This window comes from Scyliorhinus torazame, chromosome 15 (genome assembly GCF_047496885.1).
Source record: "Scyliorhinus torazame isolate Kashiwa2021f chromosome 15, sScyTor2.1, whole genome shotgun sequence".
Classification (NCBI taxonomy): domain Eukaryota; kingdom Metazoa; phylum Chordata; class Chondrichthyes; order Carcharhiniformes; family Scyliorhinidae; genus Scyliorhinus; species Scyliorhinus torazame.
In genome coordinates this window covers 82,703,226-82,721,955 of record NC_092721.1, presented here as the reverse complement: position 1 = coordinate 82,721,955, position 18,730 = coordinate 82,703,226, and the positions used below count along the sequence as shown (strand labels likewise).

The 18,730-nt window shown below is 42.6% G+C and overlaps 1 protein-coding gene across 5 annotated transcripts in view; it reads left to right on the top strand.

Annotated features, from left to right (window-relative positions):
• Nucleotides 1-17,928, top strand: part of yap1 (Yes1 associated transcriptional regulator) — a 222,214-nt gene extending 204,286 nt beyond the window's left edge. For 4 of the 5 annotated variants that reach the window (XM_072476351.1, XM_072476354.1, XM_072476353.1 and 1 more), the window contains 3 exons: nt 9,861-9,991; nt 14,464-14,576; nt 15,271-17,928. In XM_072476351.1, the coding sequence (XP_072332452.1) occupies nt 9,861-9,991; nt 14,464-14,576; nt 15,271-15,509 (483 nt within the window). In that variant the 3' untranslated portion in view covers nt 15,510-17,928. The remainder of the gene's footprint in view (nt 1-9,860; nt 9,992-14,463; nt 14,577-15,270) is intronic. The other variant, XM_072476352.1, reaches the window with a different exon arrangement.
• The last annotated feature ends 802 nt before the right edge of the window (nt 17,929-18,730 follow it).

Below are 18,730 nucleotides of genomic sequence, written 5' to 3'. Positions count from 1 at the left end.
GAGGTTTGTGCTTTCCGACGTCACAACTTCACCCTCGCACTTTCCTGGTGGTCTTTGTGTTCGCTGCCTGCGTGGAAGAACCTTCTCGTTTTGGTTTATCTTAAACCAGCAACTTCCATGAGTCAGCCGGGGATTTTTGACCTCTTTGGAGATATCCGCATCCCGAAAGAGTTTTCATTCTCCTGGGAGTCGCCTGACGTAACAATTCGGAGTAGTACCGTTGATTTGGAAATATGGTGTCAGGCAGACAAACTACATGTCCTGCCCAGTGGACCTGGCTTTGAATGATGAATGCCTCAATGCTGGGCAAGTTGGCTTGGGAAAGGGTGCTGCTGTTGCACCACCTTTCTTGATACCAGATTTGAAGGATCTCGTGAAGGCACCACAGGTGCCATTACGTGTGGCACGGTAGCACAGTGGTTATCACTGTCGCTTCACAGCTCCAGGGTCCCAGGTCCGATTCCCGGCTTGGTCATTGTCTGTATAGAGTCTGCACGTTCTCCCCGTTTCTGCGTGGGTTTCCTCGGGGTGCTCCAGTTTCCTCCCACAGTCCAAAGGTGTTCAGGTTAGGTGGATTGGCCATGATAAATTGCAAAAAGGTTAGATGGGGTTATTGGGTTACGGGGATAGGGTGGAAGTGAGGGCTTAAGTGGGTCGGTGCAGACGCAATGGGCCGAATGGCCTCCTTCTTCACTGTATATTCTATGTTCTATAAAGGGATAGGGGTGGGGTGTGGGCTTGAGTGGGGTGCTCTTTCCAAGGGCTGGTACAGACTCGGTGGGCCGAATGGCCTCCTGCACTGTAAATTCTATGAAATCTAGGTGGTGCTTTAAGGTGACTGCTGTAGGTTGTCCAAGTCTCCAAAGCATATTGGAGCCTGGGGAAACCTTCTGCCTGGTAAACCATGACTGTAGCCTCTGGTTTGAGATATTGGGGCTGAAATACATTCTTCCTCAGTTGGCTGAAGCCTTAGCTGGCACGTTGGGCTTAGGTGATGAATTTCACCGCCTGTTGTCTGTCTTCAAGAGTAGGCTCCCAAGATGTGGTAAAATACCCACGTTTTCCAGGATCTCGCCATTGGTCTTAATCGACAGTGGGAGGCATTGTACTTTTGCAGGTCGTCGGAAGAGGACCTTCGTTTTCTGGGGATTTAGTGAAAGGTCCATTTTCTCACGCGCTGATGAAAAGTTTGTCGTCAGTTCTGTCGATTATTTCTATGGTAAGCTTAATGTATAACTTGTTGCCCTAACCTTGTTCATTGTTAATGAAGTTTTTAAAAAAAAGATTGATCTTCCATTCAAGAAACATGTTTGCTCAGCATTAAAAATTATTTTTAAAGGGTTATGTGGAATTACATGTACAAATTAAAAATTAACATTGTCCACTTGATCATCCTACTTTAAATTGGCTTGAATGTATTTAAGGCTTTCATACCTATCAGGAGAATATGCTCATCTCTACCAAAGTCTACTCGCAAAGCATTACGATTATGACTAGGATGGGAGGACTGTGCAGTATATATAGCCCCACTACTCTGCAGGTCACACCATTAGTTTAAAAGTTTAATTCCGTTACCAATGATTTACCTTCACTGCTGTTGGACTCGGAATAAAATAAACTTTAACCAGGCTTTTTTCAGTCAGCTCAATGATTGATTTACTATAAAAACTTCCTTTGTTGAAACAAGTTGCAAGAACTGGTATACAGCAAATTGTACTCTGGAAGTGTAACTATCCCTCCTAAAAAATAGCCCAAGACATATGTGTGTGTGCACACAACAAGCAGATGAGGTGTCTGCGTAGATAGGCTTTAGAGGGTAGGCTTTATAAAATAAAGAGTAAAATTTGCATAGTTTTGATGCAGTCGATCTGGCAATTTCTGCTGTGGGAATGGCCGCTAATTCCAGTAGATGTCTGGAGGTTCGCTCCAACGGAGCTTCGGTGTGGAGGTTAACAAAGCAGGATTAGTTATTCTTTTCTCAGCCTTGCAGCACTCCAAATGCAAGCAAATTATACTCCAATGAGAATTCTCTGACTGCAGGTTGATGACTACACACAGCATTTCAGGCAAGGCAGAGAGCAAGTTAGGCCAGCCTTCATTCTCCGCTTATTCCCCAAAACACATGATTTCAAAAACAACAGGTCCAAAACTTAAAGCTTATCCATGTCGTGTGATTTCCAGTAAATCACTAGACCTTGCCTTAGCCAGTCTTTTCCCCAACAATTATGATAATTGCAAGTCAAAACAAATAGCTCTTCCCATCAAGTACCATGCTGCTCAGGTGATTTCTTAGGAAATCCATGCTTGTCGTCAGTCCAAGATGAACTCATGACCTTTTTTAAAAAAAAAAAATGTTTAAATCCAAATGCCCAAATAATACTATATCCTTCCATATTTTAAAGCAAAAATATAGTTTTGAAAGATATGATTCTAACATTACATTTAGTAGCATTTTTTTGCTATTTTTCCATACCTCACTTGACTACTCACGCTTAGACTCTGACTGTCATATCATCCACATATTTATGGCATTTTGAGGCAAGAAGGAGCATCAATGAGGATTAAGAATTGGGTCTAGCTGAGTTCCCCGAGGCACACCTGTTATGGGCGGCATGTAGCACAGTAGTTGGCACTGTTGCTTCACAGCGCCAGGGACCCAGGTTCAGCTCCCAGCTTGGGTCACTGTCTGTGAGGAGTGCGCACGTTCTCCCCGTGTCTGCATGGCTTTCCTCCGGGTGCTCCGGTTTCCTCCCACCAGTCCCGAAAGAAGTGCTTGTTTGGTGAATTGGACATTCTGAATTCTCCCTCTGTGTACCCGAACAGGCGCTGGAGTGTGGCGACTAGGGGATTTTCACATCATCTCTATTGCAGTGTTAATGTAAGCCTACTTGCGATTCTAATAAAGATGATTGTTAATTGGACACTTTTGGACGACAGAACGTATCTGACAGTGCTCAGTGAGAAAATCGGCAAACCTTTGGACAAGAATCTAACATAGGTTTAACATTACCAGCTTCTGATACTCTATGATTAACCCTGTCAAATGTCTTTGTAAAATCTATTGTAATAATGGTTGAGCTTGTTTCCAGCTCATTACCATTTTTATCAAGGAAGCTCACCACATCAACCAGACAGTGGGTTGTCGATGTTCGAACCCACACTGGTAACAATCCAGTAGGGGAGTGATGCCTGATAATGACCACTTAATCATGAACTGCTTGGTCCCATGTTGCTGGTGGTTGCTTTGGTACTGGAACAACAGTAGCCCCCCCCCCCAACAAAAATTTTAAGTCTTGGGCTCTTGGAAGACTTCTTGGGATTAGATTACAGGAACTTTTCTAGAATGATAATCTTTATTGTCACAAGTAGGCTTACAGTGCAATGAAGTTACTGTGAAAAGCCTCTAGTCGCCACATTTCAGCACCTGTTCGGGTGCACAAAGGGAGATTTCAGAATGTCCAAATAACCTAACAAGCACGTCTTTCGGGACTTATGGGGAGAAACTGGAGCACCCGGAGGAAACTCACGCAGACAAGGGGAGAACGTGCAGACTCCGCACAGACAGTGACCCAGCCGGGAATCAAACCTGGGACCCTGGCACTGTGAAGCCACTGCTACCGTGCTGCCTTATAAATGTTGGTAATTGGGGAATGTCAAAAGATGTATCACCAGCAGCTTCTGTGGAATATCCATTATGGGCATTGACGATTGAGAGTGGCTGAGACTGATCTCCGTTATAACCTGTTATGGTTGGAGAGGACTTGGACGATAGCATCATCAGTTTAATGTGTTGCCACCACTGTGATGGATTACCCTTTCTACTGCATTATTTGATCACAAAAGAAGTGTGCTTTTGCATTTGGAAGGCATGTTGACCTTGTGGTGGTGGTAATTTCATTCCTGGGAGGCCTGCTGTTTAAAAGCCTTTGTAATTTGCAAATAAGAGAATTTACCTGGCAGGTAGGTGATCCAAGCTTTGTCTCTTTGATGAATTTGGACATTCCTACAAAGAAAGTATAAATTCAACGCAAGAAGTTGGAAAATGCACCACATCTAGCAGAAGTAAGTGTGGCTTCCCAATGATTCTCTGGATGAAGAAGTTGTATGGATGAGGTGCTGAGAATTAGTGACCAGAATTGGTCTGTCTTCAATTATCTGATATTACTATGTTGATCACAACTCAACCCAGCCCAATCTCTGACAGACACAGGCTGCTGGCCTGAAGGATGCCACATGTGAGCAAACCCTTTTTTTGTGTATTGTTAATTAATTAAACCACCACCTTCAGCATTCCTGGGTCAGAAAAAAGGTTCTAGTCTTTTGTTTTTAAATTTAGAGTATCCAATAATTTGTTTTCAATTAAGGGGCAATTTAACATCGCCAATCCACCTGCTCTGCACATCTTTTGGGTTGTGGGGCTAAGACCCATGCAGGCACGGGGAGAATATGCAAACTTTGTTTGCACTGTGTGCTGAATTTGGTGCATTTGAGTGCTATAGTGAGAGTTTGGTGACTGAGGGAGTATAAGGGTTCATTTTTACCTAAAGTCTAGACTTTCTTTTATTTAGTTAATTAACTTGAAAGTTGCTGTTTGGTTTAGAAGAAGGTGAATTTTCAATCCGCTTTAAACAAAGGTTCTACTTGTAGGTACTTGCAGCTGGAGCTTGTTAATTAGTTAATTGAATTAGGCCAGTTTTCAGAGGCTAGATTCACAGTATAAAAGTGATCCACCTACAGTGCAGACTTTGTTTGCACTGAGTGAATTTGGTACATTTGAGTGCTATAGTGAGAGTTTGGTGACTGAGGGAGTTAGGTGAGGAGGGAGTAAGGTGCTCCTTTCATTTTGTTTCCTACATTTCCACAAAGAGCGAGAAGGGAGCCAGGAGTTTAGAGAGTGCAGCTGACTGGGAGCAGAGTCGGAGGGCGGAGGTCCAGTTGGTCCACAGGGCAGCTATATTCTGTAAGGTAAGAGGGGATGGAGGCTAGGCTAGTTGCATGCTCCTCATGTAGGATGTGGATGGTGAGGGATACCACCGGTGTCCCCGCTGACTATACATCCGGGAAGTGCACCTAACTCCAGCTCCTCAGAGACCGTGTTAGGGAACTGGAGCTGGAGCAACTTCGGATCATCCGGGAGGCAGAGGGGGTGATAGAGAAGAGTTACAGGGAAGTAACCACGCCCAAGGTACAGGACAATAGAGGCTGGGTTACAGTAAGGGGAAAGAAAACAAACAGGCAGACAGTGCAGGGATCCCTCATGGCCGTTCCCCTTTAAAACAAATATACCGTTTTGGATGCTGTTGGGGGGGGGATGACCTACCGGGGGAAGGCCCGAGCGACCAGGTCTCTGGCACTAAGTCTGGCTCTGGGGCTCAGAAGGGAAGGGGGAGAATAGAAAAGCAATAGTAATAGGAGATTCAATGGTTAGGGGAATAGATAGGAGATTCTGTGGTCGCGAACAAGACTCCCGGAAGGTATGTTGCCTCCCGGGTGCCAGGGCCAGGGATGTCTCAGATCGTGTCTAAAGGATCCTTAATGGAGAGGGGGAGCAGCCAGAAGTCGTGGTGCACATTGGTACCAACAACGTAGGTAGGAAAAGGGGTGAGGAGGTAATAAACGAGTTTAGGGAGTTAGGCTGGAAGTTAAAAGCCAGGACAGACAGTTGTCATCTCTGGTTTGTTGCCGGTGCCACGTGATAGTGAGGCTAGGATTACGGAGAGAGTGCAGTTGAACACGTGGCTGTAGGAATGGTGTAGGAGGGAGGGCTTCAGGTATTTTGATAATTGGAGCGCATTCTGGGGAAGGTGGGACCTGTACAAACAGGACGGGTTGCATCTGAACCAGAGGGGCACCAATATCCTGGGAGGGAGGTTTTCTAGTACTCTTCGGGAGGGTTTAAACTAATTTGGCAGGGGAATGGGAACCAGATTTGTAGTCCAGCAACTAAGGTAGTCGATATTCAGGACGCCAAAGCGTGCAGTGAGGCAGTGGGGAAGGGAACACTGACAAAGGAGAGTACTTGCAGGCACGGAGATGGGTTTAAGTGTGTATACTTCAACGCAAGAAGCATCAGGAATAAGGTGGGTGGTGAACTTAAGGCATCGGTCGGTATTTGGGACTACGATGTGGTGGCCATCACGGAAACTTGGATAGAAGAGGGGCAGAAATGGTTGTTGGAGGTCCCTTTATAGATGTTTCAATGAGATTAGGGAGGGTGGTAAAAGAGGTGGTGGGGGGGGGGGGGGCGGGAGGTGGCATTGTTAATTAGAGATAGTAATAACAGCTGCAGAAAGGCAGTTTGAGGAGTGCTTGCCTACTGAGGTAGTATGGGTTCAAGTCAGGGATTGTAAAGGAGCAGTCACCTTGTTGGGAGTTTTCTATAGGCCCCCAATAGTAGCAGAGATGTGGAGGAACAGAATGGGAAACAGATTTTGGAAAGGTGCAGAAGTCACAAGATAGTGGTCATGGGTGACTTCAACTTCCCAAACATTGAGTGGAAACTCTTTTGATCAAATAGTTTGGATGGGGTGGTGTTTGTGCAGTGTGTCCAGGAAGCTTTTCTAACACAGTATGTAGATTGTCCGACCAGAGGGGAGGCCATATTGGATTTGGTACTTGGTAATGAACCAGGGCAAGTGATAGATTTGTTAGTGGGGGAGCATTTTGGAGATAGTGACCACAATTCTGTGACTTTCACTTTAGTAATGGAGAGGGATAGGTGTGTGCAATAGGGCAAGGTTTACAATTGGGATAAGGGTAAATATGATGTTGTCAGACAAGAATTGAAGGGCATACGTTGGGAACATAGGCTGTCAGGGCTGGACACAAGTGAAATGTGGAAGTTGTTCAAGGAACAGGTACTACGTGTCCTTGATATGTATGTCCCTGTCAGGCAGGGAAGAGATGGTTGAGTGAGGGAGCCATGGTTGACAAGAGAGGTTGAATGTCTTGTTAAGAGGAAGGAGACTTCTGTAAGGCTGAGGAAACAAGGTTCAGGCAGGGCGCTGGAGGGATACAAGACAGCCAGGAGGGAACTGAAGAAAGGGATTAGGAGAGCTAAGAGAGGGCATGAAAAATCTTTGGCGGGTAGGATCAAGGAAAACCCCAAGGCCTTTTACACATGTGAGAAATATGAGAATGACTAGAGTGAGGATAAGTCCAATCAAGGACAGTAGCGGGAGATTGAGTCTGAAGAGATAGGAAAGGTCTTGAGCGAGTACTTTTATTCTGTATATACAAATGAGAGGGGCAATTACAGAGACGTTGGCAATGATCTTTTCGTCCTCACTGTCAACAGGGGTGGTACCAGGGGATTGGAGAGTGGCGAATGTCGTGCGCCTGTTCAAAAAAGGGAATAGGGATAACCCTGGGAATTACAGGCCAGTTAGTCTTACTTCGGTGGTAGGCAAAGTAATGGGAAGGGTACTGAAGGATAGGACTTCTGAGCATCTGGAAAGACACTGCTTGATTAGGGATATGGAGCACGGATTTGTGAGGGGTAGGCCTTGCCTTACAAGTCTGATTGAATTCTTTGAGGAGGTGACCAAACATGTGGATGAAGGTAAAGCAGTGGACGTAGTGTACATGGATTTTAATAAGGCATTGGATAAGGTTCCCCATGGTAGGCTTATGCAGAAAGTAAGGAGGCGTGGGATAGTGGATAACAAACTGGCTAACCGATAGAAGTCAGAGAGTGGTGGTGGATGGCAAATATTCAGCCTGGATCCCAGTTACCAGTGGCGTACCGCAGGGATCAGTTCTGGGTCCTCTGCTATTTGTGATTTTCATTAATAACTTGGATGAGGGAGTTGAGGGTGGGTCAGTAAATTTGCAGAGATACGAAGATTGGTGGAGTTGTGGATAGTGAGGAGGGCTGTTGTCGGCTGCAAAGAGACATAGATAGGATGCCGAGCTGGGCTGAGAAGTGACAGATGGAGTTTAACCCTGAAAAGTGAGGTTGTCCATTTTGGAAGGACAAATATGAATGCGGAATACAGGGTTAACGGTAGAGTTCTTGGCAATGTGGAGGAGCAGAGAGATCTTGGGGTCTATGTTCATACATCTTTGAAAGTTGCCACTCCAGTGGATAGAGCTGTGAAGAAGGCCTATGGTGTGCTAGCGTTCATTAGCAGAGGGATTGAATTTAAGAGCCGTGAGGTGATGATGCAGCTGTACAAAACCTTGGTAAGGCCACATTTGGAGTACTGTGTACAGTTCTGGTCACCTCATTTTAGGAAGGATGTGGAAGCTTTGGAAAAGGTGCAAAGGAAATTTACCAGGATGTTGCCTGGAATGGAGAGTAGGTCTTATGAGGAAAGATTGAGGGTGCTAGGCCATTTCTCATTAGAACGGAGAAAGATGAGGGGCGACTTGATAGAGGTTTATAAGATGATCAGGGGAATAGATAGAGTAGACAGTCAGAGACTTTTTCCCCGGGTGGAACAAACCATTACAAGGGGGCATAAATTTAAGGTGAATGGTGGAAGATATAGGGGGGATGTCAGAGGTAGGTTCTTTACCCAGAGAGTAGTGGGGGCATGGAATGTGGAAGTAGTTGAGTCGGAAACATGAGGGACCTTCAAACAGCTATTGGATAGGTACATGGATTACAGTAGAATAATATAGTATAGATTAATTTGTTCTTAAGTGCAGCACGGTAGCATTGTGGATTGTACAATAGCTTCACAGCTCCAGGGTCCCAGGTTCGATTCCGGCTTTGGTCACTGTCTGTGCGGAATCTGCGCGTCCTCCACGTGTGTGCGTGGGTTTCCTCCGGGTGCTCTGGTTTCCTCCCACAGTCCAAAGATGTGCAGATAAGGTGGATTGGCCATGATAAATTGCCCTTGGTGTCCAAAATTGCCCTTAGTGTTGGGTGGGGTTACTGGGTTATGGGGATAGGGTGGAGGTGTTGACCTTGAGTAGGGTCCTCTTTCCAAGAGCTGGTGCAGACTCGATGGGCCGAATGGCCTCCTTCTGCACTGTAAATTCTATGATGATCTATGATTAATCTAGGACAAAGGTTCGGCACAACTTCGTGGCTGAAGGGCCTGTTTTGTGCTGTATTTTTCTATGTTCTATGTTCACACGGACATGACCTGTGGCCGGGATCGAACCAGACTCCTTGGCGCCGTGAGACAGTTGTGCTAACCACTGCATCACCATGCCACCCGAAGGTTCCAGCATTTTGTCTGTCAATCAACCTGTAATCTAATTTGCATTCATGGGAGTGTCAGATGAGGACAGGATCAGGCTTTCATGCGATATTTAACGCAGTTGACTTGCTCACTTGGGTAAGGTACTGGAAGGCAACTGCACATGAGAGCCTTGAGTGAAGTGTATTGGGAGAAAGTCACAGGTAATCTACTTCGTCAGACCTTCATTTTTGATTCTCTGCCTGATTCCTCTTCATTTCGGCCAATCAATCATGTGGCTGCAGCTGCAAACTGCATGATTTTGGGGGTCCAAATCATTAAACAAACTTTTCATAATTAAGATATTTGAGATTTATTCAGCAAAGCAACTTTGGAAGGGAAGCAGATGCTATTTTAAAAGCAATTAAATTTGCACAGCAGATTACTGAAAGGAACTAATGTGCATCATTAATTGCATCCTCAGTGCCTCTTCTGTAGAACTGCATTAAGCCCGGTTTACATGCGAAAGGCAATAGGAGGTACATGGAGGTATGTTGAGTTAAGCAGGGATTATTGGATTTGGTGTTAAACTATTAAAAACTGATCATTGTACTTTCTTTGAAAAACATACGATAACAGTATATTTTAGAATAAAACATGAATGAGCTGGCACCACATTTTGTGATTCGACTGTGGTCTCTGGCTTCACTTTTTAAATACTGTTCACAGGAAATGGCCTTGCGCAGTCAATTGCCAACAATGGAACAAGATGGCAGCCCTCAGAATCCAGTTTCATCATCTGCAATGTCCCAAGATGTAAGGACAATGACTACCAACAGTTCAGATCCATTCCTTAATAGGTGGGTATCAGTCTCATTTCTTACTATTGGCACAGACCTTGTATAAGTATCTATTTTAATAAAGTATTCTTGAGATTTCAGGCAATTACATCCTATAGACTGAGACTTACGATCTTTGAAAGTGAACACTGACAGCTGAAAAGTAAAGTCTACCATTTTGAGTTTGGTATAAGGCATCAACATTGCAAGTCTGCAGGGATCTTCCACAGATGCCAGAACTAGTTAGTTCAAGCTGCATTTACTTTGCATTCATTAGTGGTATTAAACCAATTTTGGTGAAACTGCACACATGGTGGAATGGGGCAATCAATCAAAACCAGTGTGATTATGGAGCCTTTCCATTGTGAAGTAAAATGTACAAGTAGACCTTTTGCAGAATCTGATTAAAATGTGAAACCGTAAAAAGGGCAGAGTGAATGCAACAATCAAAGTTATATGCAAGTCCATTGAAATAACATGCAGGGTACTATGTTTTCAAGTGAGAGATATTGAAACAGCACATTTTAAAATCAAACTGAGACTTGGCTGCTTTGATTAAAAACCATCAGTAATGTGCTTCCCCCATTGTATAAACACTTTTGTTCCTTGTTGGTGGCTGTATAGCATCCAATAATGCTGTACTGTTCCGATGATATTGTATGCTTGATTTGAATATCGAATGCTGCTCCACTCTCGGGAGGAAGAGGAAAAAGTGCAGATTTACTGAGCAAGATAGAATACTTAATAAATGCGGGATCTTAATTAGTTGAGAGTTGCTATAATTATCTTGCAGCTTTGGGTATGGCTGATATTTGAAGATCATTTTGTGCTTTGCCGAAGCAATGTTTGACACTGTCTGAAATGACAGTTTTCTTCTATTCATTGTCTCTAATAAAGGAAATTTGAAGGATCATCCTGCATTGTTAGGGTATGTACCCTTGTATCTGGCAGAGAGGGTGCTTAGCTACCTGCCCAGGATATGTGTTTTTGAAAGAAAATCTGTTCTTCTCTTTCCCACAACTGTGAATGTCTCCAATCAAGTTTCTTCCTCTGTTACAGCATGAAAACAGCTCGAATTAAGACCATAAATAACATCATCTGTGATGGTGGTATCATCCTTCTCATTTTCTCTGCAGTCTTTGGTCCGGTCAACAGAACCATCCTGGCCCAGGCCCCCTCCTTTAACCCTGCTTGATGGAATTACCTTCACTTGGTTCCATCCATATCTAGCCAAAGCACCTGCAAGAAAGAAAGATCAGGCATTATATACACATTTCATAACCTCAGGACATCCTAAAATCCATCACAGCAAATCAAGCACTTTTGAATTGTAGTCATGCTGTAATGTCGGGAGCATGTTAGCTAATTTGTGGACAGCAAAGTCCCACAAACAGCAATGTGATGATCAGATAATTTGTTTAATGATGTTGATAGAGGGATAAATACTCGCAGGACCCAAAACTCTCCTGCCATGAGTGGGCAGACTGACCTTTAGTTTAATATCTCACCCAAAAGGTGACATTCCGATAGGGTTGAGAATCCCTGCAATGCAGAAGGAGGCCTTTCAGCCCATTGAGTCTGCACTGGCCCTCTTGAAAGGAAACTCTACCTCGGCCCACTTCCCTGCCCTATCCCCACATAACCTTTTAATTTTTTAAATAATCTTTATTGTCACAAGTAGGCTTACATTAACACTGCAATGAAGTTACTGTGAAAAGTCCCTAGTCGCCACATTCCGGCACCTGTTCGGGTACACAGAGAGAATTCAGAATGTCCAAATTACCTAACAGCACGTCTTTCTGGGCTTGTGGGAGGAAACCGGAGCACCCGGAGGAAACCCACGCAGACATGGGGAGAACGTGCAGACTCCGCACAGACAGTGACCCAAGCCGGGAATCAAACCTGGGGCCCTGGTGCTGTGAAGCAACAGGGCTAACCACTGTGCTACCTTGGACACTAAGGGGCAATTTAGCATGGCCATTCCATTTAACGTGCGCATCTTTAGACTGTGGGAGGAACACCCGGAGGAAATCCACGCGGACGTGGGGAGAACATGCAAGCTCGACACAGACAGTCACCCAAGGCCGGAATCGAACCAGTATCTCTGGCACCATGAGGCAACAGTGCCACCGTGCCGCACACTCGTCCTACATTGAAGTGTCAGCAAACATTTTAACCCACAACCTTTTGACTCTGAGGGAAGAGGCCTACCACAGCCATAGTGAGCACCTGTAGCAATGGTTTCTTTTCTCAGCCCTCTCACCCTTCCAAGAATCTAACCTTGGACCTCTTCTCTCCATTACATGCTGTTCCTTGGCAACACTATCTGCAGGCATGGACTATCTGAAATCCCATAGTCCCTACTGGAACACAGGGTGGCATGATGGCACAATGGTTAGCACTGCTGCCTCACAGTGCCAGGATCCTGGTTCAATTCCGGCCTTGGTGTGGAGTTTGCACATTTTCCCACTGTTTACGTGGATTTCCCCCGGGTGCTCCAGATTCCTTCCACAGTCCAAAGATTCACCTGAGGAAGGAGCAGTGCTCTGAAAGCTAGTGATTTACAATAAACCTGTTGGACTTTAACCTGGTGTTGTAAGACTTCTTACTGTGCTCACCCCAGTCCAACGCCGGCATCTCCACATCATGTCCAAAGATGTGCAGGTTAGGTGGATTGGCCATGTTAAATGTCCAAAGATTAAGTAGTGTTCCGAGGTTGAGGGTGAGTGGGCCTACCAGAGGGTCGGTGCAGATTCAATGAGCCAAATGGCCTGCTGCTCTGCAGGGATTCTATGATACACCATCCCTCTGGCACACCTGGTTGACCGCAAACTCACTACCTGCAACCTGTTAACTGACCCGAGTGGTTAATGCCCAGGGGTCAACCTTGCGCAAAAATCTGCAGAACCCTCAACTGCTTACGCACGGGCCAGGGATGTGGCCAATTGCTCTGCAAATCAGACATGAACAACTCAAATTGTGACTGTAGCCATCTAAGTCAGGCTGTCACCGTTATATACTAAACTTCTTTCCTAAAGAGATCTATTTCTGGTCAGATCACAACCATTCACTCTGCATCATCCAAAGCGTTTTAATGGATTGTTAACCTCATCATCAAACTAAATTACTTTCCCAGCTGTATTCTTTAAAAAAAAGTCCTCCAGAAGATTCTCATCATGAATTTAAAATCTTTCATGGCCTCACCATTCCGTTTTACTGGCTTATCTGACTTGAGTGAAGTAAAAAAATAAATTTAAATTTAGTTTGGAGTGCCCAATCTTTTTTTTTCAATTAAGGGGCAATTTAGTGTGACCAATCCACCTAACCTGCACATCTTTGGGTTGCGATTGTGCAAACTCCACGCATCGGGCCGGGATCGAACCTGGGTGCTTGGTGCTGTATGACTTAAGTGAAGTAAAGCGACTTATTTCTTCTAGCACTTGCTTGGATATCAAACTAGGTGTTGACTCCAGATTCGGGCTATATTTCAGGCTACATTTATATTGCATCAATGCAGAACTAAATCATTTTGCTACAGCTGTGGTGCAAATGCAACCATATCCAGAGGGACTACACAATCCTTCCAATATGAACTGAATGCAACTAAATTATATCTGTCTATTCTAAATAGTTATTGCTTTGTAAATGGCCAAACTATGACACAACATTCCCTCATCTTTTGGAGGACCCGTGTCCAGTTGAACTATTGCATGATGGTTTTGAAAATGTGCTTGGCTACATCACTAAATTTCTTAATGGATGTATTTGTGCAAAGATTACATAAATTGTCTTGCAAGATATCTATGGTGTATTTGTAATCTTTTAAAATTTCAAGTTTGAATTAAGTATTTTCTTTTTTAAAAAAAGTGGCGGGTGCTCCTCATTTTGCAAAATTTCATCAAAAATGAAAACATTTTTGCAACAATGTTAATGTTTCTGTAAAACCGGATAGGCCAAGAAACATATTGCAGCTTAAAGTCAAACTCCAAATTTTAAGTGCAGAACACCATTCTATATTCCTCACTTGAAACAAATGTTAGGAATCACATTTTCTTAATGCGAGTTTTCTGAGATGCACATTAATATTCAATGCTGCAGTATTTATATAAACTAATTGGGGTCAGTTTTCACGAAGTTAACTGATATGAATAAGCACAAATGAAAAATAAATAGAGCATGAGAGCACGTGGTTGCAAAAAGCAGACACTAAAGCCTCTTGCTTAAAGCTACACAATGAAGTTATTCATACTACGCATTACCATTTTCTGCCTACCTATCTGCTTTGCTGCTAATTGGCTTGGATTCATAGCGCTGTCCAAAGGCTTTGCTGATCAGAAACTGAAATCCATAGAATGTTTGGGTATGTTTTTCCTGAGGGGACCTTAGAAAGGGTGTACATGTAGAAGGCAAGTCTTAGATTCTCAATGCTAAGCTTCCTCCCTCCCCCCCCCCCCCCCCAATCTTGCCTCCCAACTGGTTTATTTTTCTTATAGTGGAACATACCATTCCAGGGAGGAAAGCACAGACAGTGGACTCGGCATGAGCAGCTATAGTGTACCCAGAACACCTGACGACTTTCTTAACAGCGTTGAGGAAATGGACACAGGTATGTTGGGTTCCTGGAACAGGAAACCTTTTTTTAATAAAGTGAATTGATCAACCAAGTTTCGACCATTTCAAAGAATGTTGAAAAGCATTGGGTAACTAGAGATTTTGATTCAGTTTTACATTTCATGAACAAGTCAGTCACTTCAAAATGTAACATTGTCCCTTGTTATTAATCTAATTCCCTTGATGATTCAGTTTGTGTGGAGTCAGCTAATCTCGGTAACAATGGCAGCTGCTACTCTTAACCATGGCCTCCATACGCAACAATGCCATTTCCGTACCAGCCTCCCCGAACATGCGCCGGAATGTGGCGACTAGGGGCTTTTCACAGTAACTTCATTTGAAGCCTACTTGTGACAATAAGCGATTTTCATTTTCATTTCATTTCATAGGAGGTGCCGGGGTTTTAATTCTCATTGATCAGTGATGTCTGCTCCAAAATATAAATGAACCAAACCCAGATAAAAGCATAATTGTATCAGCTGTGATTCCTCTCATAGTCTAACAACCTGACAAAACATTATGCTAACAGCTTCAGCATATCTGGAAAAGAAACTTTAGGGAAATGCATATATGGCAGATGGACAGGTTTTTTTTTAGTTTTCCTTTCAGAATTTGAATGTTGTTATGGAGATAGGATGTCTGTTAAGCAATTGGGCTATCCTCCGTTTCTTTTTGATTTGTTTACCTAGGTGAAAACCTTGCCCCAAATAATATGGGCTCTCAGCAAAACCGTTTCCCAGACTACTTGGAAACTATCCCTGGCACTAATGTGGACCTTGGAACATTGGAAGAAGACAGCATGAATGTAGAAGGGGAGGAATTGATGCCAAGCCTTCAGGAGGCGCTGAGCTCTGACATTCTCAACGACATGGAGTCTGTCCTTGCTGCCACAAAGATAGATAAGGAGAGCTTCCTGACATGGCTATAGGGTGCTTTGGTCCTATCAGACTGCCTTTGATTCTGTGAAGGATATGAAAACTTGAGACAATTTTATGACTTGTTTTGGACTCGACTGAGTTTTGTCTCTTTGATGCAACATTGGATAAACTCCGAATATTTGAAAAGGATTCTGCCGTTTAGTATTTCACACATTTCTGAAGTAGAGATTAGTAAAAACTATACAATTTGACCTGCTTTACCTTAATGAATTAGAGTATCTGTCTCGCTGTATCCCATTTATGTTTTTTTCTGACGCATTTCATACACTTGGACCACCTGTCGTCGAGTGTAATCTTTTACTTGTAAGAATTGTGCAGTTTTGCAGCAACAATGACATTTTTAGCTTTGCCAACACTTTGAGGTTGAAAAATCTCTGTTTCAAGGGAGTATATTAACTCTGAAGTCGGCTTTCACTGTGTTATCAGATTTACTTAACGGCTGCTGAGATGTCAACAGAGAATCTGGTGTTAGTTACAAGTGCCTTTGTCCAGCTTCTTTGAAACTCTGTTACGTCTTGTATCCAAGTATGCTGCCTATCTGCGTCTTCCATGTTTCAGTATACACAGCACCTAATTTGCTTTTGCCTTTAAGGTATGGAAATATAAATTTCAAACAATTGTCCAATTAACTCTGGGAATTGGGTGACTTCAAAGTGAACTCTCGGCTGTTAGTTTAATTTGATCTTATTTAAATGAAAGATTTGTCAATGCTTTTAAATACTTGTACATGTTTTTACAGTATATTGGACATGAACGTTTTTCTGTAATGTCCTATCGAAATTAGTTTAGATGAGCTTGGAAGTAGGTTTTTTTCTTTTGCAGCTGATCAAATGGTTATTTTTAAGCCAAAAGACACCAGGCATGACAAATAAAGAAGTGTTGGTTATATACATGCTTAAAGGAAAAACCTTTGAACTTGTTTTGTAGGGGCAGGATGGTTAAATAGCCTTTTTATGGTATATGTTAGATGGCTAGCAGGACAGATAGTGTCAAGAGTCCCATATACAGTAGTGAATTGTAGGTGGAGGTTAATAGTTATAAGGACATATATATGTGTATCATAAAATATTAGATTAAAGAAGTGACAAATCAACAGGAGCATTGTGATCAAAAAGATCTCCAAAGAGTATTCCTTTTTACGCTGAAGTTCATAAGCCTATTTTTGCAACATAATTAATTTTCTAATGAGCTGCTGAATACATATATCTTTTGAAAGCCATATATTTTGGTTTTTACTTGTAAAGATAATGTGGCGTGTGAATTGAGTATATTTTTAAATAGGTACTGATGGCGAACCCGGGAACACATTTTAAATTTCAATGTTACTAATTCCTCATTTTCCAATTTCTTGTTCAATCTCTGGAGAGTGATGCTTTCAGATTCTGTCCAAGTTTTTTTTTAATGTATTGTACAGCTGCTTCACTGTACACCGGTCACTAGAATGTGTTTGTTTCCTGGGCTACGGTTTTAAAAATATATTTTGTCAAGTCTTAGGCAGTGTATGTATTGAAAATGCTGCATTCTAAATCTTGCGGATTAAGTGATGGGGTGTTCCTGCCCTTCCCGAGCTTCTGTTTGTCTTGGGGCATATTTTAAATTGTACACAGGTCAACAATGATTTTGTAGGAATTGTATAAATTTGACGAGGCGTGTTTAAACATGTGCTATTCAGCTTGTGCCCAAAGGCTGAGCAACAAGATTGTATCCAATCAGTTTGTAGTTTTGTACTCTCCTTTGTAGCAGTGGTATGCATTTGAGAAGCCATAGAGAGTCCAAACGTCTCGAACCAAGTCCTACAGCTTTCCACATTTAAAAGAAAGAAGATTCTGATGTATGTCTTCCTGATTGAACTGAATTACCTTTTTTGAAGTAAACTGCAAAGGAAACATAATCACTGCTTTGCATGGTCATGTACAGATAGTTATACTAGTGAGAGGAAAGATCGTGTTTTTAATTTCTATGGGTTGGGGACCTATATGGTTCACGCCTCCTACCAGCTAAACAAATCAGTGTTGGAACTAAAACAATGCAACAAAAGTTTTAAATTTACAAAATATTTCCAAATACTCATCTGAGTAAGTGTACAGTTTTGTTTTTGCACATGGATAATGAAATCTTGGTGATTATGATCCTAATATCTTTAAATAGCCAGAATGTATGCTTGGCATACACAGAACACTGACATTTGTCTTGTGATAGTTGTTAAACATGTAAAATTATTTTCTATTGTGTTTTGATAAATGCACACATATTTTCATATGTATTCAGTACATTAATGATTTTCAACTGTACCAGCATGCCAGTATATAGATCCATACAGTAAATTCTGTTGCATTGTATTTCTGTATGTACTACGTTCCAATGGTTCATGATGATTCATGTGGTATAAAATATATTCTTTGTGGTAAAGAGTTGCTTTGTTTTCTTACACTCATCTTTGGTTTTAGCATTGTGCAACCCTTTGCCTGTCCCTGCAACCCGTGGATCCTTGCATGATGAAAATGTAATGCATCGGCAGTGAATTAGCAGAGCTAATTTGTAGCTCACTACAAATCACTTGTGGTATCCTCATTGGTCAGTATAGCATTACTCAAATGCTCATTCTATGACGAACAATGAGATGAAATTAATTGTGGAACTCAAAATGCAATCAGCTATGATACTGAATGGCGGAGCAGGTTTGAGGGGCCGAATGGCTGACTACTCTTATTTCATACATCCATATTTTTTCCTTCTCCATTTCCACCTCAAGGATACTGAAGTTAATTGTAGCACCTTAATTCTTACCAAAACTGCAAATAGTTTAACCAAGAAAAGACAAATGAATAGAACTAGATCTCTCTCATCTGTGCATCAGTTTAATTCAGTTGGTTGAGATTGTGGGGAAGAGTCCAACACTGGGATTTACCACATACTGGAGTATAGACTGTACAGCCCCTTGGGCCTGTTCGGTTGCATTTAATGAGATCTTGGCTGATGTGACCTAATTCTCTGTCCTGCCCTAGTTGCACTGCCCTTAATATTTTTATCCAACAATATATCAATCTTATTTAAAATGAGAAAATGATCTAGCATGTGCTACTATTTGCAGAAGAGAATTCTAAGCTTTTGCGTGAAGTTAGTATTTCACTCCTAATTTTTGGATTATGGCCCCTAGCTCTACACTCCCTGAGCAGAAATAATTTCTCCCAATTTCCTCTATCTGTTCTCA